Source organism: Strix aluco, chromosome 1 (assembly GCF_031877795.1).
Source record: "Strix aluco isolate bStrAlu1 chromosome 1, bStrAlu1.hap1, whole genome shotgun sequence".
Classification (NCBI taxonomy): Eukaryota; Metazoa; Chordata; class Aves; order Strigiformes; family Strigidae; genus Strix; species Strix aluco.
Genome location: NC_133931.1, coordinates 108,858,971 through 108,881,990, shown reverse-complemented (window position 1 = coordinate 108,881,990; position 23,020 = coordinate 108,858,971). Strand labels below are relative to the sequence as shown.

Here is a 23,020-nt window from a genome sequence, read left to right as displayed (position 1 = left end):
GGACAAAGTGGTGGCAGGAGCATGAAGGCAATGATGGGGTTGTGGCTTATTTAAAGTAACTGCCAATTCTTAAACACAGAGATCTGTGCAGAAGACCCCATTGCCTGGAGGTTCCTGCCTCCAGCCCAGGCAGCTAGCAACACTTCACCACTACTGCATGGTCCTGGGTGTTGTGTGAGAGCTCTTTACTCCTCAGCCATCAGCCACCTGCAGCTCTTCAGCTCCATCCCCACAACCCTGAAGCAGGAGTGGGCAGTCAGGCAACTGCTGAATGGCCAAGTACCCACCATGGGCAATGAGGGGGCTTCAGAAGCAGGGTACGTGGGCATGGGGAAACAAATGGTCCTGGCTATGTGGTGTTTGGGAACAGAGGGGGCCCCACCTTCTCAGTTTGTTCTTTTCAAAAAAATCCCAAATCCCATTAAAGACCAGGTGTTTGAAGGATCTGTGGCCCTGCAGAGCTTTTCCCTACTGCTGTTCTATCCCACACGCTGATCAAGGACACTTACAGTGCTGCTGCTGGCTGTTTATTTGTAATCACTGATCAGGTTGGAAATGGAGTAAAGCTGCAAAATGACATCTTCTGCATTTTTAAACATATGTGTTTCTTCCTTTAGTTACAGTTGTATCCCTTAATCACTGATTGCTCACATTTTCCCCCGCCCTCCCCAGTCAGACTGAGCTCGCAGTGTGGAATGAGTGCGCTCAGGCCCACAGACATCACAGGGATGGAGCCCTGATAAAACCTTCAGTGGGACACACTCTGCCTCAGGTCATACCAAAGCCCTTCTGGCTTCCTCAAGCCTCTGGTCTGTGGGCAGGTGAACTCTTGAGTTCACCCAGTCATGCTCAGAAAGGCCGGGTGAGATCAGAGATGTTGTCTGAACAAGAAAGAAGTAGACAGTCTTTTCTGGCAGTCAAAATCAACAGCTGTTTCTAGCCCTTAGTCTCATCATCCTCTTGAAATAGATCAGCTAATAAATATGTTCTCAGTAAGTGGTTTGGTTTTTTTCTCAAGCCAGGTTCTCATTTGTTTAATCTGCACTGGGCTACATATGTTAGTCTACAAATGATTTTTGCTGTTCTTTGGTGAGTAGTTCTTCTGCAAGGTGAGAAGGGGCAGAACTGGCTGGTGCTTCTCCATGGGTTGCCCCATGACACATCTGGCTACTCCATTACCTTTTCTCTGAACTCAAGGCTTCCCCCTCTGTCTTCCTAGGGCTTCTCCCTACCCAGAATTTACATAGCAGCTGCAACTGGCCTTTGTCTTGCCTGATTTTAAACTTCTACAAATGAAGGAAGATCATGACCTTGTGCACATGGCAATTTTCAACAGGGAAAGGAAAGAAGAGGCTACAATACAGTTGTGTAACACACACTTGTCTTCATGGCTATCAGCAATAAAGTGTCAAAAAGAGGCGAAAATATCCTGCAAAGTCATTCCTGCAGAAGGAATGTTCCTGCCTCCTTAGGTTCAGGGTTTGCAGGGAGAAAGGAGCTGTTCCCTGAAAGTGGCTGCTGGAATAACTGCATTGGAGCTTGGCCTGACGGTGTTGGGCTGGGTTCATTGAGCAAATGTCTGTACTTCTTCCCTGCAACTCCTAAGAGAGCAAGGGTTGGTCCCAGAGTCACTGGATGCTGGATGGCTCCTGCAATCTCAGAAGAGTCCACATTGCTTCTTCTCATTCTGCTGCTTCCATTTGGGCATCTGGTAGAACTCATCCTTGGACTTCCCAAAGATATCGTGGAAATCAGCATCGGAGAGGTAGTACTGCAGTGGGACGAGAGAGCAAGGAAAAGTCAGATTTGGCTTCCATTGCCACACCTCCATTGCCTGTGTCCCTTCCTCACTGTGCCAGTGCTGACCCCTGACGCCAGGCCAACAGCTCCTGTCCTGCTGCCTGTCCTCATGGTGGGAAGTGGAACATCCCAGCAACTGTTCCTCATCCTGTTTCCCAAAGCACCAGGGGAATAAAAGACCACCAGCCCAAAGGGATGCCCTGGTTTTGAGGGGTTATCATGCTCTGTCTGGAATTTGGTCCCTGCTAATCGTATTGAGACCAGAACAATTAATGGTGCATTGGAGAAGTTCTGATGGCCAAGTTTTTTGGTGGTTTCTTAGGTAGTGATTCTCAGTGAAAGCATCTCCCCCTCGCTCAGTTCCCCCCACAATATTCCACTGGAAATGTTCACTCCTGTTGTTGGAAAGGCAGAAAATTTTGTAGATAGCGGGCTCCTCAGTGATACTGAGAAAGACCTTGAGGGAAATGGAGGTTGAGTTTTTCCTGGCATTTTGGGTAGAAGAATATACTCGTACAGGCCAGCTGAAATAGAGCCATTAGCACACTGGCATTGCTGCAGGGCAGAGCTGCTGGCCCAGCTGTGGATCAGCTCTCTGGCTGTGGGTGTTGGCTTTTGCCAGGAGATCTGCTGGGGCAAGACATTGGTCAAACATGGGTTGTAGAGAGTAGAGGGCATCAGCCCCCTGTGTTCCTCTCATTGGCTTGTTTGGACCAAGCTACAGATGTTGCCAAGATCCTTGAACTAATCAGAAATCTGAGATGTGGCATTCCTCCCTGTCCCTGGCTGGGATTTGCTGAAATGCAAGCTTTCTGACAAAAAGAAAAAAAAAAAAATCCCTTCTGGAAGGAGTTTCAAATGAAAACAAACACCCACAGCCCAAGCAAAATGCAAATCCCAGCTTCACTTTCAGCTGTGTCACCTTGTCTCACAGGAACTGTACTTTTGATTCTCTGTCCCTCCAAGGACAGAGGTTGGGTGGCAGAATTAAACAACTCTAACAGAAGAAAATAGTTTGAAAGTTAACTATTAAAAATTAATTTTTCTTCCCCCCTCAAAAAAAAAAGGAAATATATCAAGTAGGGTAAAACTACCACAATTTCCTCTCACATGAAGCTCCCGCATTTTGACAAGACCTATGTGTCCAGCTAGTATCTCCTTGAGCCTGAAGCAGAACTTGGTAGTCTAAAGCACTAGTGCACTTAGCCAGTAATTAAGTTCCAGGTTAAGCTACAAAGGCATCAAACCAGCAATGCTGTCACCTCTTTTTTAGTGGGATCCACGCCTTCTGGAAGTTCATCCACCGTCTTGTTCATCAGCACCTCTCGAGAGTAAATTCCACCACCATTAGGCACCCAGGAAGGGCTGCTGCTGCTGTTGTAGTTGCTGCTATTGCTGTAGCTGTTACTGTCACTGTGGTTAAAGTGTGATTTATACTCAGGGGAAGCACTTGTCATACTTGAACCAGCCAAGTTGGTCATGCTGAGGGTTCTCTTGTTCAGGCTGATGTTGTTAAGATCCTGCCAGATGGAGGAAAACAGGTCAAGACAAGAAGCTCTGGCAGAGCAAGTTGGGGGTTATCCCAGGACCTTGCTCTCTGTTGGGGTTGGGGGGACTGTTTCTGGCACAAACTATCTGTTGGTCTGTTGCTCCAAAGCAGCAACGAGAAAGTTCAAACTAAAACGTGAGTCCAGCACCTCCATCAATGTTACATCTTGATTTAGGCCTGCTAAAAGCACAGCACTGATGAAAGCCCTTAGAAATAACTGAAGATACTTACAGTAGTCTCATTCTTCTCAAGATAACAGCAGGGGAAGGTGCATGTGGGAGGACAGAAGGTGAGATTAGATATCTACCATGTCTAAAACTTCTAGATTACCTGCATAGCCCTCCCTGATATGCCATCTCTCCTCGCTCAAAGCCCCTGCCACCTCCTTGCAGCCTTCCTCCTGCCCCTGTCCAGGGCAGAACTGATTCTGTGTGACAATCATGTTTGGGACTGTTGGGACCTAGTTTCCTCTGTGCTTTGTAGGATCTCCCATTGGGCTATGCCCTTCTTGACCAGGGGACACTGGTCTGGGGTCTCAGGGGCCCCACCACTGCAAACTACTCATACAACACTTAACTGCACACTCTTATAGTGGCACACACTTTTATTTGCATGTGTAGTTTAGAAAGTAGCCGGCCAACCTCCTGCTCACAGATGCCTCTGCACCGGACTGGAAAAGGCCCAGGAGATCTGTGTATATTTATGGGCTATTAATCACATCTCCCTCTGCTTTCCACAGAGGAGCACAGCTCTGATCCTGACAGCCTGAGGTCCCCATGCCTGCTTGGATCATTATGTCCTCTCTTTCGTGGGAACAGGCTGGGAGATACGGTGGTGTTTCAACCAAGATGTTTCCCACCCATACGGTCAAAAAGCAACTCACCACTTTGATCTCGGATATTGCTGACACGTCTCCTAAGCTGTTCTTCATCTCCTCGTAGGACTTGCCATCCTAAACGTAAAGAGAATTGTCAGAAACATGGGCCACCTTTAATTAGCATATGCTCCTGTTCTCTAATGTGGTCAGGAGTTCATATGAATTTTAAAGCCCAGAGGTGCCCAGTGGTGCCTCCTGCAAATTCCAGCTCCTGGAATCAGGAGACTGCTAGAATCTGAGCTTTCACTTGAAAACAAAGAAACAAATGGACTTCAGCCTTCGCACCTGTACAATAACAGGTGAAAACAGGAAGTTGAAAGACTTCAGAGAGCAGAAGGCAAATAAAGCTAAAACATATTTACTGCTGGATTTAAATCTTTTGAATCTTAAATGAGTCTTGCAATGTATGAAAATTTGGGATAAAATAATATTCCCTGAATCATTTAGCTGAAGCAACAGATTTTTCAAAGCCTCAGTCCCTGAATTCTTGTAATTTGGTGCCATGTATTACCAGCTACCTCTTATTTCCTAAAAAAGGAATATACTAGATATATTGGCAAAGCCAAAGACTGTGTTTTCCTAAGCAGCCAGGAGATGTCAGTTCTTAACAGAATCATCCAACAAAGTTCTCCAACAAGAACAAACAACATAAACACATGGACCGCAGAGCAAACAGATTCAGACCCAAAACTGAGCAATGAACACACACACCAGATGTTTCTGGGATGTCAACAGTTTGGATTGCTTGTCTGTAGTTGCTGAAGCTGCCTACAGGGGATATTTTTAGAGGCACATATTTTATGAGCTGTATCCTTGTTTTTCAGCAGTTCCTCAGAAAAAAACAACTTTTGACCTTTATTCTAAGCATCAACAATGTTTTAAGGGTCAGTGCTCTTGGAGTTGCTATCTTATCTGTCCAAATCCAGCTGTCAGGACAAGCTCTCCACTACCACACCAGTTGCAAAGAAAGATGAAGCAAACCCAGCTACAGGAAATAAAATATCTTTGTATGAGATATCCTGCAGTGTGAATTCCCCTTCACCCCATTGCCCTGGCTGTCCCACCTGCAGGTTCCAGCATGGGACTTCACTCACAGCCCTTTGGACAACCAGAAGACAGGATTGTTTGTGAACCAGCTGAACACTGATGTTCATAGAAACAAAACAGGAGAGAGAAGGACAATCTCACTGGGGAAGGCTCTGGGAATACACCACCTGGGAGCTGAGCTTTTCCCAACTGCCCATCATCTTTTCTTTATTTTTTTTTTTTTAAATTTAAATCGTGCACACCAGTGCCATCGGGTGGTAGGAATTGAGGTGTACAGTCTGGCAGCATTGCTTCCACCTGGCTGTTTGCTATGAACTGATAGTCTGGGTCTATTAACCACCAAAACTCCTCCAGGATTGTCCTTTATTCCCCAAATACTCTGTGCTGCAGCACCAAGCCCCCAGGCTGCCTGGACCTGCTGGTGCATGGTGTGCATGGAGTTAAGTGCATCACTCCTTCCTTGCTCCAACCATGCTGTGCACAACCAGGGTTGGAGACCAGGTTCTGATAGCACATGGTGGGGCCTTGTGCACTGGCCACACAAGAAAAGCTCTGCTCTGCATTATGCTCCTGAGGTGATTTGAAGCCTGTGTGTTTGAAAGAGGAAAGAAAGGACTTCTCTCTTTCCCAGGCAACTCCTGGGGCAGGTTTCCATTTCTGTATAACGAAGAGCTGGTACTTGTAAATCAGCTTTAGAGAAGAAGGCTTGTATGTAGGGACCAAGGGTGACCTTGCCCCTGGGCTCTGATGGGTAGTCTGAAAGTCTGAACACAAGACCTGTCTGCTTGCATCTTTCCCTTAAAGCTGGGTCGTAAGTTTTTCTCTGTGGCTGGAATTTGGGAAATGAACATTTTATTTCCAAATTTCTTTATGATGTGGGGTGCTTGTGTTTTCACTCTGAACTTGATTTTACTACTAGCGGCCCCAAACCATTTTTTGGCTGAAATCACAAACCTGATCTGGAACCTAATCTTTTTTAAAATAAAAATGTGTCTATTGTGAATTCAAGCATGTGTACTTATATTTGCAAAAGGCTCAGCTTCACCAAACAGGTACTTTTTGCTGGCAATGGAGTGGAAGCTGCTCAGTTAGCACCAGGAAGCCATGAAGCTCAGGACATGTCATAGCAAGGTTTCATTCCATGCACCACAGAGGGTATGTTCACTGACAGTAACACCCTTTAAGCACCGCTGAGCACGTGTGCACACCACAGGGCTTTTCCAGCAACTTACACTCCATTTGTAGGGGTCCCAAGCATTGAACCATCCTGTGAAGTTGAGGGGTTCATAACCCTGCTTCACCAGTATTATCGGAGTTGCCAAGTCTCTCCCTGCCGGATGGGTCTTGAGATACTCCTTAGCTGAGGCAATTGACTCAGTCCTCTCATATGTGTTGGAGGCTTTGCCAACCCAGAGGAAAATCTGCAAGGAGAGAAAGTGTTGAAGATCAGTGAGTAGTTAGGACCTGCGCAGACACAGCTGTTTGTTCTCCCCTGCCAGCTGGAGCAGAGATAAGACTAGAAATGTTGTTTCCCAATAGTCCGCTGGGATTTTGATCCCAGGTTTACTCCCAGCCAAGAAAGATTTTGCTTTTGAGATAGGCATAAATATTTCAGGAAACAGCTCTTGTACATTTCAAGGTAGCTAAATTCAGTCCTTGCATGGGCCAAGATTCCAATGGCCTCAGAAAGCAAACCCCCCAAGACAGTTTCTGATAGCCTAGAGCAAGTCATCAGCATTGGTGCTGGGAAATGAGGGGGAAGGTTTTTGAGTGCCACCCCCTTGTATGGGCTGGCAAAGACTGGAGCAGGTCCAGCTCTTCTCACCTTGGAGCAAGGCATGGACCAGGTATCTCAGTTTCCTCCTCTCTGAAACAGGACTAACAATGCTACCTTGCTCACATGTTTTGTACCTCGGTGAGAAGGACTGGACATATGCCTGACCAAGCATCATGAAGGGTTTAGGGATGGGACAGAAGGCATATTGCTCTTGGTTTCATTGAATGATGGATTCAAACCAATTAAGCCATAACTTGTTCGAAAATATGTCTGGGAAGAAGGGAAGGGGGAGTCTGTGCTGACCTCTTCCCATGTGTCTAGCAGCATGACATCATCTTCATCCAAGTCTTCCTGGCAGAAGCCCACCACCTCTGTCATGATGAATCGACCTGTCTGGTTGGAGCACTCGAAGAGGCGAGGCTGATAGTGTGTGATCTGCTCTTGAAACCTTCCTCATGCAAGGCAGGGAAAGAAAAAACAAGATAGAAACCCTTTCCTTGTGGTTTACTGCAGGGCCCTGCTGCTACTTGTCATGACCTTGATGGAAGAGGTGGCATCATGGCAATGCTCATCTGAGGGCCTGAAATATCAGGTCTCAGGGGATTCTCGGACCATTTTAACGATTTTTAAAGGTAATTTTTTCTCCATCCAAAAAGGGCAAAGCAGAACACTTCTGTAACTGTGGAGATGAACCTGATGTCAGGTGAAAGACACATCAGATCACTTGGTTGCAAAGGAACTCATTACCTGCCCAGAGAGCTGGAGAAATCCAGGTTGTTCAAAAGCAGATTCAGTTTAATGAATATTCTGGGGCTGCCCATAAAGCTAATAATGGCTGGAAATGGAGCATGCGGTTCATGTAGCCCTTATGACAAGATAAGGGATGGAATGACTGTGGGGAAAGGAGGATGTAGCACACCCTTGTCTGCAGGGTTTGGATCTGCAGCTCCTACTTCACAGAAGGCCTGACCCAAAACCTAGGGAAGAGACATCTTGGTGTGGTTTCTGACCAAGCTCTTGGTGATATTCTGACCTCGTGCTCCTTTTACTGAGGACGCAGTGTCAAAGTGCTTAATCACCTTCCTGCGGAGTTTTGATCCCTTGCTTAGCATTGCCTGGCCAAGCTCAGAGGAACAAGCAGGTCACTATTACCTCTTTTCACTGGCGTAAGGTGCTTTGCCTCCCAAGGCTTCCCAGAACTCTGCTGGCTCTTGTCCTTCCAAAATGGTGTGCTTGTCCCCTTTGGAAACAATGTCAGCTACCATTTTTGCCATCTCCCTCTCATCTCCGCTGCACCCCTGTGTTCAGGAGATAAGATTGAGGTGAAGTTAAGAGCAGACTGGCAAAACTTATCTGTGGGCAAAAGCTGGCTTGATTCTACCCTCCCCTGGAGAGTTTTAGCTCTGCTTGAATGCTTTCAAGAGTCCCATCTGATCTGGTAACTCAGAATCCATTTCTAGTCCTTGAAGGGACATTCAGCGCAGCCGATGGCATCTAGAGCAAAACTCATAATCATAGAATGGTTTGGGTTAGAAGGGACCTTTACAGATCATCCAGTCCAATCTCTGCCATGGGCAGGGACATCTTTCACTAGATCAGGTTGCTCACAGTCCCATCCGACCTGACCTTGAACACCTGAAGTGACTGGGCATCTGCAACTCGTCTGAGCAACTCTTCTTTGGTTTAATCTACCATCTCATCCTGAAACACATAACTGAAACAGGATAAATGTATATGTGATAATCCTGGCTAATTTCTTACAGCTGGAGAACCTGGGGTGCTTTATTCAGTTGAAAACTGTATGAACATCTAAAATGATGTGAGGTGAACCCCACTTCTGTAGAGAGAGGCCTGTGTTACTCCTGATACTCCACAGATGGAGCCTTCTAGATGCACCTTCCTCCATTGAAATTAATGCATTGAAATGAAATTAATACCCAAAAATCCTCCACAGCTCAGTGGAGGGAGGAGACTCAAGCCACACCTCAGCAATTTCAGCTCCCTTTGGCTGCCTCCCCTGGACTCACTGCAGTCTCACCTTCCCACACCACAGGTAGCAGACTTGGCTGGTTGTCAGCAGGAAGACATCATTGGAGTTGAGCGAGGAGGCCCGGGGCGGCACTTCTGTGGCCTTTGTGTTCATCTCGTCCGTGCCTCTCACCTGGAAGAGGCGGATCGCTGGCTCGGGTGTGTTCTTCTGAGTCCGGCTTGTGCCACCCTGCAAGGAAACAGAGGGAAGGATGGTACTGGGAGGTGAGAAGGGCACACAAATCCAGGGTGCAACTGGTTTGAGGAATAAGGTTCTTGGGGTCACAACCTTCCATGCTGCTGCAACGGTGGACAATGGTCCTGCATAGGACAGGTGAGAAAATCCCAATACCTTCTGGTTCCAAGTCAGAATAAAAATCACATCGTAACTTTCACGTTTCTCTTTGGTTATTCTGAGTCTCGACCAGCTGACATCAAATTCAGTGTGAGCAGATTTTAGTGTCTGCAAAGCATTTGCCACTGGGCAAGACAGCTGTACTCAGATTTCCAGCTGCACTCAGATTAGCTGAACATCTGCCATAGCAGTTGTATGGTGAGACCAACACTGAGACTGAGGGCAAACCCCCTCTTCCCCAGCCATTTACAATGTCTCCACCACAGATGTTGGCGGCCAAAGCAGTGAGTGAAGTGGGTTAGTAGCAAATGTGCTAATATAATTCAGGCAGGAACAATTCAAATCATGTAACTGTAGGATATTTTGGAGGACCCTCTCTAGATAATGGTATCTGTAATTTACAGGACTAGTGTCTTACTGTATTACTGCAAAATATTTTGGAATTGAACTGGAAAGAACATCACACATTAACACCGGAGCTCAGGGGTGGACAGCTGAGTCTGGGTCAGTCCAGGACTGTGTTTACACATACAGTGTTCAGACTACCTGGGAAGTAGTAGAAATGTTCCACCACTTCCCTCTGCCAGCCCATGCCATCCTGGCAGGCTCCTTTCCTGAATATCGGGCCATTTTCCTGGACTATTTCTATTACAACTGTCAGGCCTTCGTTGGTGCTTGCACCTTCCATTGTCCATGTGCACAAAGCCACATTACCTCGTAAATGACCAGCTTGCCCTTGAAGATCGCCAGGAAGTGTGTGGGCTCCTTGCCCATTGTCACGCGCACCTGCACAGCCTCGTCCCCATACTTTTTGTCCAGCTCGATGGCATTGAGGGCACAGGCAGTGATTTCATCCACAGAGGCATGGCGACCCTGGGGAAGAAAGAGATGCCATGTGCAATGTGATGAGGTGAAGGGTATAAATTTCTGCACAATGTAACATCTTGCCCATCCCAAGCCCCTGTGAGATCAAGAGTTAAAACTACCAGATATTTAAATATCACTTTCATTCTGGTTTGGGAGACTTTAGCATTTCATTTTCAAAGCTTCTTTCTGCATTCCAGGGGAGGTAAATATACTTCAAGAAGGAAAGCAGAGATATTCGTATACTCATATGACTCCAGGACCTGAGGCTTTAAGGCATGATCTGAAAGACTGCAAAATTTGACCTCAGCACTGTAAGCCCCATAATCCTTCACTATTTCTCCCTGACATTGCTGTCTCTCTGTCTGATGCCAGCCTGGGCTCAGAGCGCCCACGCTGTCTACAAAGCACAGCTTGGGATATTTGCAATGGACAACTGATGAGCAAAGGGCTTGTGAGTTCTTCTGGATGTCTGGGTTGGGATTATTGCATGTAATTCCTTTCTTCACTTTCAGGCTCCCAGCAGACACTGCACAGTCCCTTCTGCATTGGTTTGACCTACCTGCCACATGTAGAGGACATAGTGAGGTCTGCCTGATCTCAGGTAGGTGTACAGGACCAGGTAGCAATCACCCCCATAGAACTGCCCATATGTCTTGGGATTCACTGGCTGCATTTGCAAGTCCTCAATCCTCCACACCTAGTGAAAGAAACAGTGAGCAGCAGTGGAATCAGCATGAAGACAGAGTGCAGCCCCTTTGCCAGCAGATCACTGAATCAGGTCTTCAGTTGGAAAGATAACCCTTCTTCTCTCCGCCAGATGCCAGCCTATGTTCCCCCAGCTTGATTAGGTGCTTGCTGACAAAGTCAGGTCTCTCCAGTTACATGTGCCATTAATGGACTTTTGGCAGTGGGTGGGCCTCAAGGAGGAGCAGCCTCCAGGTCTCTGTCAGCCTCACAGCCCCTGTCTCAGTCAGTTCTATCTTTCATGGGAGGCCACAAGAACAGGAGAGGGGCCTCTGCTCTGTGCAAACATGGGTGATACGGACCTAGCTGGGAGAGAGTGTGAGAAGGGATTTGACCGTATCAGTCTCATGACCCATGCACAGAGCAGGAGAGAGGTCAGCTTGGTGACTGCTTTGCTCCATGGGCCATGGGATGGAGAAGAAATGCCCCTGAGCTACTGTAGCTGCTGTTTAGAGTTTGCAAGCAGTTTGCTCCAGCTGCAACTGTGCTTCCTTGGGGAGGGTATGTGGGCACATCCTCACAGCTCCATACAGCTGCTGTGTGTGAAAAGCAGAGATGTTTGGAAACACTCTGGTAACTGCATCATCTGTCAGTGAAAGGAGCTCTCTCACCTCTATCTCCCCGGAGGCATCATCTACCATTCTCTGCTCAGCAGCTAGCTCCGGTCTGGCATGGAGCTGAGTTGTGTCAAACTTCACCTGCTCCACCTTGGCTGCATGCACCAGCAGAATAAAAACAAGAACCCAATGAATGCACAATAACATACAAATCCTCCGCATCACCCTCACACACACACACACATTATACACGCGAGAAAAGCCTGGTCCGCAGTTGCAAGAAACCAGTCTTGTCACCAGCAAGCCAATGTTGATTTTGGAATATGCAAGAGCTCACACACTCCAGTGTTGATCTGTTACAGGCTGGCAACTGGCCATATAGTACATTCCAGTGAGGACTGGCTGGAAAAAATATTAGTCGTCTCCTGACTGAAAATTCATAATTGTTTTCTGAATCTATATGTATTTCCCTCCTTTTAGAATGTCACTTTCAGAAATAAAATGGCTACATTTCTCCAGCTCATGATAAAGAGAGAGAGTATTTATGGACAGCACGGACAGAGACATGGGTGGAGAGAAAAGAGAGAACTTGCAAGGGAAAGAGATTTGCAGCTCTCAAGCTATTATTCATAGAGACATTCAGCATCTCTGTCACTATCACATCATTCATCAACAAGATTTCTCTCTTCAGTATTGTTTACTCTTTGGGGTTAATGCATTGTAATATTCACTTCACCAGCATGATAAATTGAGGCATCATTTACACCCGGTGTAAATACAGAATAATTCCATTGACGTCAGGAGGGTCTTGGGTGGATGCCAGTGTAAACCAAAGCAGAATGTTGTCCAACACTTCCTTATCAGGTTCAGCATTTACATGATTCAGAATTCAGGAACTGAACAACATTCACATCCTTTGCATCTACTGAGGAAGGTGTAAAATACATGAGAAGAAAGTGCACTAGATTTTCAAGATACTAAAGGCAGGAGACAGTTAATGTGAATGACATTCCCTCAGTTGTTGCTTAGCACAGGTAGGAAAGCCAAATCCAGGACGAACATGCTCACCAATTTTGCCAGTAGTATAGACTTTGCCCAGTCCTTGTGTTTCATTCTTTTCTGTCCACCTCTGGAAGAGCTGTTTAAACATGGCTGACTCTGCTCCATCATTGATCACTTCAATGTTGGTGGATGAAGGATAGCCTTTGGCTTGGATAAAACCCTAGTGGGTTGTAAAAGGACATTAGTGGGGACACACCAGACATGAGAAGAGAGATGTGGACCTGAACCAGCCCAAAGAATTAACATCCCCCACTGAACACAGTGGCATGACCAAGGGCAGGATTCACCCCAAGACTTGCATTCAGACTTGTAAACAGAAGCGTCTACAAGCTCTCACTGTAGTATTCATGTTTATTAGGGGACTGAACCCTACCCCTAGAGGCTGGTCACCTGGATCACATCCTAAACTTAATCTCTACATGGCACCTTAGTCTTGAAGAAAATCTCACTCAATGGGTCTAATAAAAAGCCTATCTCAGCTCCATAGATGGCTTCTTTTGATGGATCTAGGAGTGGAGGGAGCAGTGATAGGGCATGCCTATGACCCAAGAGCCCAGTTCGGTTCTTTACTTTTCTCCAAACTTTTTGTCCCTCTCTAAAGCAGGGAGACTGTCCTCCCTGTAGCATGATAGAGAGTGTGCATGCCAGGGTAGTGAAGGGATGGAGGCAGCTAAGTAACCCAGAGCATGATGCGTGTTCTGAAGAGACTAAACTCTTACAAATCTCCATATTTTTTTTCTTATTTTTTTTTCAAAAACCCAATTATTTCTTTGCAATAGAGCCACTATTGAGTTAAAAGACTACTTCAACAGAAGTGCTTGATACAGTATGAGAGGGAAGAAAATTATCTGTGTTCTGCCACAATGCCAAAGTCATTGCTCAGTTTTTGGGAACCGCTCTCGTGTTTATCTCGGCAGGCTCCAGGATGATCTGGAGGTACAATGCTGACAGCCGTAGTTCAGGGAAGGAGCCTGATTGTGGGCTTCTGAGCATTCATCTTCTGCTGTAAATACTGCAGCCACACACTACCCCCAGGGAAAAGCAGAGCAGATGGTCTTCCCATCCCTCCCACCTGCCACACTGAAAGAAAGAGATATCTTTTGTTCTACATGTGTAGCTCAGGGCCAGAATTTGCAGAGCAGATTGCCTACTAAAAAGCATTCGAGTTAAGCTTTTGAAAGGAGCATGGAGGACTTCGAGGTAAGTTCTGAGGCAAAGTTTGTCTAAGCTTTTCTTCTCCAAGACAATAGTGCAATTGGTATTGAAGCTGGGTGTCTCTAGTTAAGACCTTACTGAAGGTGAAGCCACTGAAGTTCAGTACCTCCTAGTAAGATCTCACTGAAGATGAGACTGTTTATGGTCTTCACATAAGTGAATAGATGAATTAAAAGCTAAGTTCCCTTGTAGCATTCACTTCAACATGCCAACTTGTAAAAAACCTACCAAATGCCTTACTCACTCAGGCTCCCTTGAGGCTAATTTTTGAAAGGAAGTGTTGAGGCATGCTCTGCCAGAAAATAACTTCATGGCAGCTCATCTGGAGGAGCAACATAGGTGCCAGGGCACTATGCTGGTGTGCTCTACCTTAACATGAGCCCTGGTCTTGCCTCAGGTTAGCCAACCTGATTTAATAGCAGTTAATAACACATCTCTTTCTTCCCAGTGGAAGAGCGCTGTATCATCTTCAAATTCACATGCAGAACCTGGGCCCAGACCCACTGGTGTTGTGAAAAAGACTTGTTGCCTGTAATGGACCTGCAGTTGAAGCCTGTAGCACCTACATAAAAGGTCTGTCTTTTACAGAGAGCCCGAGTAATTGAGTTCCTCACTGACTTGCCCAAGGTGTTACTCTTGGTTGAGAACACAAGAGATGCCTTTCCGGGTCAAAGCAGTGGTCTGTGCTGCCTGGGACAGTGACATTAAGAGATGCTATTTAGTAAGCACATATGAGCTTGGTGACTGTCTTCAGTGTGATCCCTTCACTCTCCCCAGCATCCACAATATTGGGTCATAGATGTTAGAGAGGATATTAGAGCCCCTTTAATATCTGTTTATGGACCTGTTGACCATGAATTTGTCTAATCCCATCTTGACCTTGCTGATACTCTCTGCCTCCACCATCTCTTGAATCAACAAATTCTAGAAGTCCCCCATTTACTGTGTAACAAAGTATTTTCTTTTTTACTTTCTTTTCTTTAATGAATTTCTTCTCAGGTTTAGAGGCAGGTCTTAGTTCTAGTGCAATTTGGTGACTAACAATTTTGTCATCACGCCTCCCTTAGACGTTTAACTTCTCTCTCTGTTATTACACAGGCCAGCTCCTCAAGACCTACACTTAATTGTAATTAGTGGTCAGATCTAGATTAGCACTTAGTTAACCTCCCACAACATTGTTTGCACTATATTACAACTCACCACAGCTCGAGTGAAGGCTGCTTTTTTCTCTTCCAGGCTGGAGGCTTTTCCTCTCCAGACATAAATCTTAAAACCACCTTGGTCTAAAATGTAGCAGTCCTGAGATAAAACAGAAAAAACAGATGTAAAAAGTTCTGCACAGGCAAAGGTTCTCATTTGTAGCCTACTCAGGTTGGATCCTTCTTGAAGATTTAGATTAGATGTAGATCTAAATAATTTCCTTACAGAGCTCTAACCCTGGTGCAACCATTAGCAGAGGCAACAGAAGATGGATTTACTGTGGTTCATAAATGAACTACAAATACCATCAATGCTACAGTGCAGGGGTTCATGGGTACACTGACTTTGTGAGCTGCCCTTTAATGAGTTAAGATATGTATTTTTCTTAGGCATTGCTCAAAACTGGTCATTACCATCTCATGAGAGATGTTCCCAAACCAAGAGAAACACCAGCTCCAAAATGCTCCAGAATTGTATGCTGAAATATCATCTTCAGCCTGCTGTGCTTCAGCACTGCTGATGGTGGTGCTCATTTATGCAAAATCTGCTACCAAAGGAGCAGGAAAGGTCCAAGTTAGACATTTTCTGCATGTGTCCCCAATCTGGAGCTAAAAGTGTTGCATCGTTGTGAACACAGCAGGATCCTGAACCCAAAGGGGATGAGATGGTTGCCAAGCAGCCTGTTTCCACTGCAGAGAGCTGGTGCTCCATACTGACAAACCAGTGTGTGACCAAAGACCTCTTGTTTTTCAAACTGAACTTTGACAAGACAAGCAAAAGCTTCATACGCCTGTAAAAGGAGACTGGGATTTAACAAGGCTGATACCAGGGTGGATAAGGGAGCTGGAGCCTTGGAGCACAACACTTTTGGAATAGGCTGGTTTGCACTGCAGAGAATTAAGGATGAGCAATTCTCTGCCAAATTTTAGCCAGAGGGATATTAGGAAGGCCTCTGTTTTCTGAAAGCCTTTTGGACAGAGGGTCTGTAAGGGATCTCCTTCCAGGGTGGGTCACTGAGACCAGCCACTTGCTACAGCAGGAAAACATATCTTCATGATTTTGTAAGCAGAGTATTTATTTGCTCTGAATTCTGCAGATGGAGGACTATCCCCGAGCATAAGGTATTAAGAAGCCTTATTTCCATCTGGAATTTATTTCTGGCCTGCAGCTCTCCTTGACTCTGATTGCCAAGCTAATATCATCCTTGGCTGAGAGGGTCAATTTGCCATCTCTCATTAGAGCAGCTTCAATGCACCACCTACCTCTGGCCACTGAGGTTGTAGTAGGGCTAAACTGTTCTGTTTTCAGAGGACACCTGATAAACCTGAATGATGGAAGGGCTGATAATTTTCAGAAAACACGGTATCCCATTGAAACAGATACTCAGCTGACAATAAAGCAAGCCACAGCATCTTTTTCTCTCTGTAAGGGCTGATGGCTTTCTCTCACCTCATGCTGGAGCAGATCCTGTGTCAGGGGCCGGGTGGCTATCTCCTGTACCACCAGGTCATTGTCCTTCTCATAAACACTGGAAGACAGAGTCACCGAGCAGTCAGGCTTCACAGAGCTCGCCATGAGTAAGGATAGGGTTTGGAGCCCATCCCTGGACTTACTGGTAGAGCCGGACATTTGCTTTCTGCAGCTCATCTGCTTTCTCATCCGGGATGGCGTCTCGGAGTTCCCTGCGCCTCTCACCCAGCACCATCTTCATGATCTGCATGAGGTCTGGGGAGTCTTTCTCGTTGTCAATGATGCCGATTTGGGCGCGGCCGCCTCTTTCGCTGTCCCTGATGCTGCGAGCCAGTGCAAGACCCTGTACAAGGATCAGCAGGGGGTAAGTCCTGATCCAGACAACAAATTCAGCATGACTCAGACCTAAGACAATGACTGAGCACCAATAGTCCAAGCCAGATTACCACAGCTCTCTGAAGCTTCTAGTGTCCTCCTAATCTAGCTATTAAAAAGGGGATGTGTCTATAACGCCTGCTTATTAACTAACTGAGGAAAATATTGCTTATTACAGTCACTCCTGGGGCTTGCTCCTGCAGGGCACAGGCATGTGGTAGCCACAACAGGTGTTGCCTCTGTGTGACTGTACATAAGCAGGTCCAATGATCTTGTAAAATGGTCTGGGAGAGATACGCACGCATGCTGAGGACAATGAGGCTGGATGATGCAGAGCTGCAGGACCCTGGGTGCCCCATGGTGACATTTTACATTAAATGATTTGAGTATTCAAAAAAGTGGATGTTTTCTGTAAAAAAGGCAGTATGAAATGCCAAGCAACTAATTAGGCTGAAATCTACATTTTCCATTTAGTTATTTTTTTCCATGACTCTTACCGCAATAGCTTTGAAAGGGGCCCCTCTTTGTTAGACTGAGGAAATGACCTGCTTGATTGCCAGGCCTGAGATGAACCATGGCCTGTTCTTCACAGCAGCCATCCCCCTACCTGGTACCCCTCTTCTTTGTCCTGATGGTTTCTTTGTCTCTTCTCCACTCTCCATTGGATCTTCACCTCTAGCCATTGTTCCTGGAAAATTGCCTTCCCTGTGAAGCTTCCCCCTCTCCTAGCTCATCAGGTGACACCATGTGAAGAGCAGACTGCCTGCCTTTTAATGTGTATAATGACTGGCTATGAGTTTGACCACCAACTTTGCTGATGACCCATTGATATATCTTGCTTTATTATACCTCTGTATCTCAGTTTCTTTATCAGTAAAATAAGGATAATGACCCCTCCCTTTACAAAGTGCCTTAAGAACTATGGATTTGAGCTATCAACACCTGGGTTATGTATTCCTACTTGTCTCATACCAACCAAGCTGGAATTCCCTGTGATGCTGTAAAAAAAAATTAAAATTCATCTACCCCTGCGGTAGTTACTACAGCTAAACCTACTGGTGTTGTTGACTTTTTAGTTCTATGATATCATGCAAACTATAGGGCACAGAGCGATGGAGATGGACCTCCCCAGAAAGAGCTGGGTGCCTTCCTGGAGCCACAGCTCCAGAACACAGTGATGTGCCCATGGTTGCCTGTGAAAGACAGACTGAGGCCAGATCTGAACTGGACCAAAGCACTTCCCTGGGCATCTGGTACCAGCAGATGGGCAAGGAGAAGATTTACCATGATTTTCTCTGCTCATCTCTGTGTTGTTGGTTTTACTGAGATTTTCACTGTACAAACATTGAGTGCTGTTTCTCTATTTTTTTTTCCTGGCATCAAAAAATACTGCTAGTAAACTAAGTGGCTTTTGCCTTTACTCACCCTGGATCTCTCAGCAATGCTGCAGTTGGGTCCATTCCACTGAATCAGCACTTTCCCAAGGTCCAGCAAGAAAACATCACCCTTATTGAAACTGTCCCAGGAAAGTGCTACCTGTCACAAGGAAATGAAAGCATTTGGCAAACTGGGGAAGACAACAAGAGCTGCAGGAGACAAGTCACAGCCATTGCAACCTTGCCTTTAGAGATGTAACAACTGGTCTGCAATGACATGCTCATTTTTCTAGCACTCAGCTATTCACCGAGCCCAATGGCTTCTCTCATGATAATATCAAACCCCCAAGTGAGGTCTTGAAAACTGTCCTGTAGTAGGGGTCCTTGAGCAGAGATGAGCTATCTAGCAGGAAAACCTGGTCAAAAATAGGTGTAGGAGGAGAGGCAAGGAGAAATGATCCATAAGGAGAGAGGGCTCTTCTTCTTACCTCTGTGGCTGACACATGCTTCTTCCCCTTGACATGAAGAAGACGCTTGATGTTGTACATATTGGTCTCCACATGCTTAAATCCTGAAGCCACTCCTCCCTTCTTGTAGCTGTTGCATAGCAGGGAATAAATAGTTAGAGCTGATTAGAAAATACCTTCCTCCCCTCCATCCTCTGACCACAAAAAATCTAGAGCCAATATAATCTCAAAGGGCTAGAAATGGAATGTCAAATGCTGTATTGCCTCACTCTACTGTTCATGGTCCCTGGTCAGACTATGACTACTCGTGGTATCCATCCACCTGTTATAGGTGTTGTGTTGCTGTTGTGCATCTTGGGAGAAGGTGTACAGATGAACAGGTGGGTCAGGGATGGCAATGGAAATATAACACTGATCAAACTAAAGATCCCATCAACCATGGCAGTGACATCGCAGGAATTAAATATTATATAAAAATTCAATTAAAAAATGAAACAGATTTTGCTAAAATTTGGTTTTTTTCAAAATAGTTATTCTATTAAAAGTAGCTTAGATGATAGGAAATTGTTGCTATATGTAGAACAAAATGCTATCGTAAACAGGTACAGGACACTGTCTTTCTCACAGATTTAATCTACTAATTTTGTTCTTCTATCCTTGAACACACACTTTGCAATAGCCACTGTTAGCACTTTATTGACTCACTGCATGATGCCATCTCCTCCTTTACATGCAACTTTGCAAGGAAGACATAATCATATCATGAGAGGACACATTACCCCAAGGAAGTCCCAGAGCCCTTCTACTGGTTTTTGGACAAAGCTAACCCACTTCCACATATCCTAGACAATTTTAGAAAACAGATCCAGTGTTCCTATTACAGTAATGATTGACATAATGTAATTGCCATTTATGGGGAAAAAGAGGCAATTACTGAGAGTCTCATAGATTTTGCCACGTGGGTAATATATGTATTTTATCATAGCTTGGAAGAGTTTGGCAAACGTGGTCAGGTGTGTGAGTGATTCACAGTACTTTAGATGTCCACAGAAGGATGCTCTGGTGATTAGTCCACCTGCTAAGATGTGGAAAGGGCCTGCTTTAATTTCTCATTCTGCCTCAGACTTTCTGCTTGACCTTAGGGATGTGGTTTAGACCAAGACGAAGTCTAGCTCATACTGATTGCAGAGGCAGATATGTTTCCAAATAGACTTCTAAACCCACACGTTTCTGAAGGCCTGAACTTTAGTACTTCATTGCCCCTTACTCCTCTTTAAGATGAGGATAAAAGCACTTCTGTCTCACAAAAGTCCTGAGGAAACTCATGAGAGGTTGTAGAGATGTGTAATACAGAGGTATCAAAACCTAGACTAGGCTAGAGGGTATTAACCAAGGATGAGTTTTCATCTGAGTTTTCTTCAGCTGTTTAAAAGCAAGGCACTTAGGCTGTTTATTGCCAGTGAAGGTCCTCCTGGAGGACGGCTGTTGAAGTCACCTTCCAAAGACCCCAAAGGGAGCAAAGACCACAGGATTGGATTAAACAGTATCTTCTAGATGGCAGAAGTTCAGAGTCAAACTTTCCTTCCACTACAGGACTACTACTCCCAGTGTGAGCCAAAACAGCACTTCTCTTCGAAGTGCCCTGAATGGGCATATTAATCTAAAGTGTGTGGAGGAGAGGAAGGAATACCCTAGGGTGAACAAAAGGGAGGTTAAGATGCAATTATAGCAAACATCTGTGAAAATGATCAGTGGAACAGAATGACATGGTTCCAGACTCAGTGCTTACAACACATTTTTTCAAAATAGGAAATGATAATACTGAATTTTGACCAACTTCAGTGCCAATCCATATTGTTCAGATTTGTCAAATGTTGATAGTTCTGAGACGTAGAGAAGCAGAGGGAAACCCAGGGACCATGTCCCACCTCATTGCAGGGTATTTTATGCTACTCACATAATGCCATTGCGGAAATAGCTTTGGAAGGTCTCAGACTCATGTCCCTGCACTTCCCGGTGCTGCACAGGGTTCCCCCTGAGCGCATTGTCCATCTGGGTGACGTACAGGGCTGCAGCACCTTGTTCATCCTGAGATGAATCTTTGCCAATCCAGTAATGCAAATCCACAGTGGAGCCGCGAGAGGTTCTTTTGGTCTGGAAGAGGCGGGAAAGGCGAGTCAGGATGAAGACACAGCCCATATGTGTGTTTCAAACAATATCACTGGCCAGGAAGACCTGTCAAAACCAAGTGACCATGGAGCCCTTTCCCAGGGCCTTTCCCAGTTCTGCCTTTTTCCTGGGCAAGGGGAGAAAGGACGGAGCCTTAGGATGCTCCCTGGGAGCTCAGCCTGGAGCCAGGGACCTGATTTGGGAAAGCATTTATGTGGCTTATGTACATATTGCACCGAAGCATGTTTGTGTCTTACGTGCTTTTATAACTCTCATTATCAAAGAAAACAGCACATGTGCAATTACAAAAATTAATGTGTTCAACCTGTCCTACTTTTGTAGAGTTTGATATTAAAACTTAAAGGAGACTAGGGAAGTGATTGTCCCCCTGTATTAGGCACTTGGTGAGGCTGCACCTCGAATACTGTGTTCAGTTTTGGGCTCCTCACTACAAGAAAGACATTGAGGTGCTGGAGCGTGTCCAGAGAAAAGCAATGTAGCTGGTGAAGGTTCTAGAGCACGTGTCTTAAGAGGAGCAGCTGAGGGAACTGGGGTTGTTTAGCCTGGAGAAAAGGAGGCTCAGGGAGACCTCATCACCCTCTACAACTACCAGAAAGGAGGTTGTAGCGAGGTGGGTATCAGTCTCTTCTCCCAAGTAACAACTGATAGGACAAGAGGAAATGGCCTCAAGTTGTGCCAGAGGAGGTTTAGATGGATATTAGGAGAAATTTCTTCACGAAGGAGTGGTCAAGCACTGGAACAGGCTGTCCAGGGAAGTGGTTGAGTCACCATCCCTGGAGGTATTTAAAAGATGTGTAAATGTGGCACTTAGGGACATGCTTTAGTGGCGGACTTGGAATTGCTAGGTTAACGATTGGACTTGATAATTTTAGAGGTCTTTTCCAACCTAAATGACTCTACGATTCATAGATCACCTTTTTAAAGGCAATATACACTGCTATTTATTTGCCTGGAGATACTATCCTTTCTTTCCTGTTCTCTTATATCACACCACGTAGTAACACAAACCGCCTCTGAATTCCTGCTGACTTGCAAAACAGACATAACTCCAAATGGAGCTGAGCCTGCATGTGCATGCTGTGATTCATCTTATTAGAGAAAAACCCAATAGCCTAGAAAGATGAGGTAAGCGATCTGAAAACAGGTGTGCTTATTGTTATGTGAGTTGTGCTAGTTATTTTTCAGCACCTACTGTGTTAAATCCTATCACGGACACCTGGGAAAGGTAATAAAAGCTCATTTTATAAACTGGATTTGACACTAAGCTCTATTTATTTGCTTTGTGCAGTGATACCACAGAGAAACACACTACAAGAACTTGAATAAACTACAGCTCAGTTCCTCTAGGCACAGCTAATTAATTTGTTGTAAAATCACTCAATTTAATACACTGTTATTGAAGATGATCAAAGTCCCATTGTCCTGTGGACTATCTTTTTTTGGAGAGCCTCCAGTCAAGATGCAGAATGCAAAGATGAGAGATGAGTATTTTCATCCTCCTGTCTGCAGGGGGAAAGGAGAGCTGTGGTCTGATTAAGGGCTTTCCTACCTGGGGAAGCTATTGCAACATAAGCTGAGCTTGTGAGCATCAAAAATCTATACTGATATCTATAGTCAGCTCCTTGCAAGGACACTCACATGCTCTAAGCATGGCTTTGGGTAGCTGCTACCAAATTGATCCAACACTCAAAAGGTAGCATAAAGGCATGTGCGTGGTGAATTAGATCAGGAGACTCATTCTGCATTGTTACCCCAGCCTGCATTCCTAGTCTGACATATTGTGGATGTGCCTTTGGTTCTTGTGGGATAGTGGAGTCTTTGCTATCTCTTGACTGACAGATGTTCGCAGGAGGGACACTCAGACCCAGGAAGTGGGAAATGCTTCTGGTTTCCACCATATGGACATTGCTTGATGCAATGGGGTTTGGATTGCTCTAAGCAGATGAAGAGATTTGGAAGGAAGTCTGGGAGTTGAGTGCAACACTTTATCCTCCCACAGAGCTTCAGGAACACAAGGTACTTTGCACAGCCCATATAATAGAGTTGGGTCTCAGAAGTTCCTCA

General features: G+C 45.5%; 1 protein-coding gene across 1 annotated transcript in view; it reads right to left on the bottom strand.

Annotated features, from left to right (window-relative positions):
- Positions 1–511: 511 nt before the first annotated feature.
- VILL (villin like) overlaps positions 512–23,020 on the bottom strand; it is a 36,988-nt gene continuing 14,479 nt past the window's right edge. The window contains exons 4-20 of the mRNA XM_074830721.1: positions 20,724–20,920; positions 18,788–18,896; positions 18,349–18,459; positions 16,692–16,891; positions 16,528–16,606; positions 15,079–15,177; positions 12,670–12,823; positions 11,656–11,756; positions 10,860–10,997; positions 10,148–10,306; positions 9,089–9,268; positions 8,203–8,348; positions 7,354–7,498; positions 6,506–6,694; positions 4,233–4,301; positions 3,063–3,320; positions 512–1,771 (exon numbers count right to left, since the gene is read on the bottom strand). Of these exons, the coding sequence (XP_074686822.1) occupies positions 1,658–1,771; positions 3,063–3,320; positions 4,233–4,301; positions 6,506–6,694; positions 7,354–7,498; positions 8,203–8,348; positions 9,089–9,268; positions 10,148–10,306; positions 10,860–10,997; positions 11,656–11,756; positions 12,670–12,823; positions 15,079–15,177; positions 16,528–16,606; positions 16,692–16,891; positions 18,349–18,459; positions 18,788–18,896; positions 20,724–20,920 (2,448 nt within the window). The 3' untranslated portion in view covers positions 512–1,657. The remainder of the gene's footprint in view (positions 1,772–3,062; positions 3,321–4,232; positions 4,302–6,505; positions 6,695–7,353; positions 7,499–8,202; positions 8,349–9,088; positions 9,269–10,147; positions 10,307–10,859; positions 10,998–11,655; positions 11,757–12,669; positions 12,824–15,078; positions 15,178–16,527; positions 16,607–16,691; positions 16,892–18,348; positions 18,460–18,787; positions 18,897–20,723; positions 20,921–23,020) is intronic.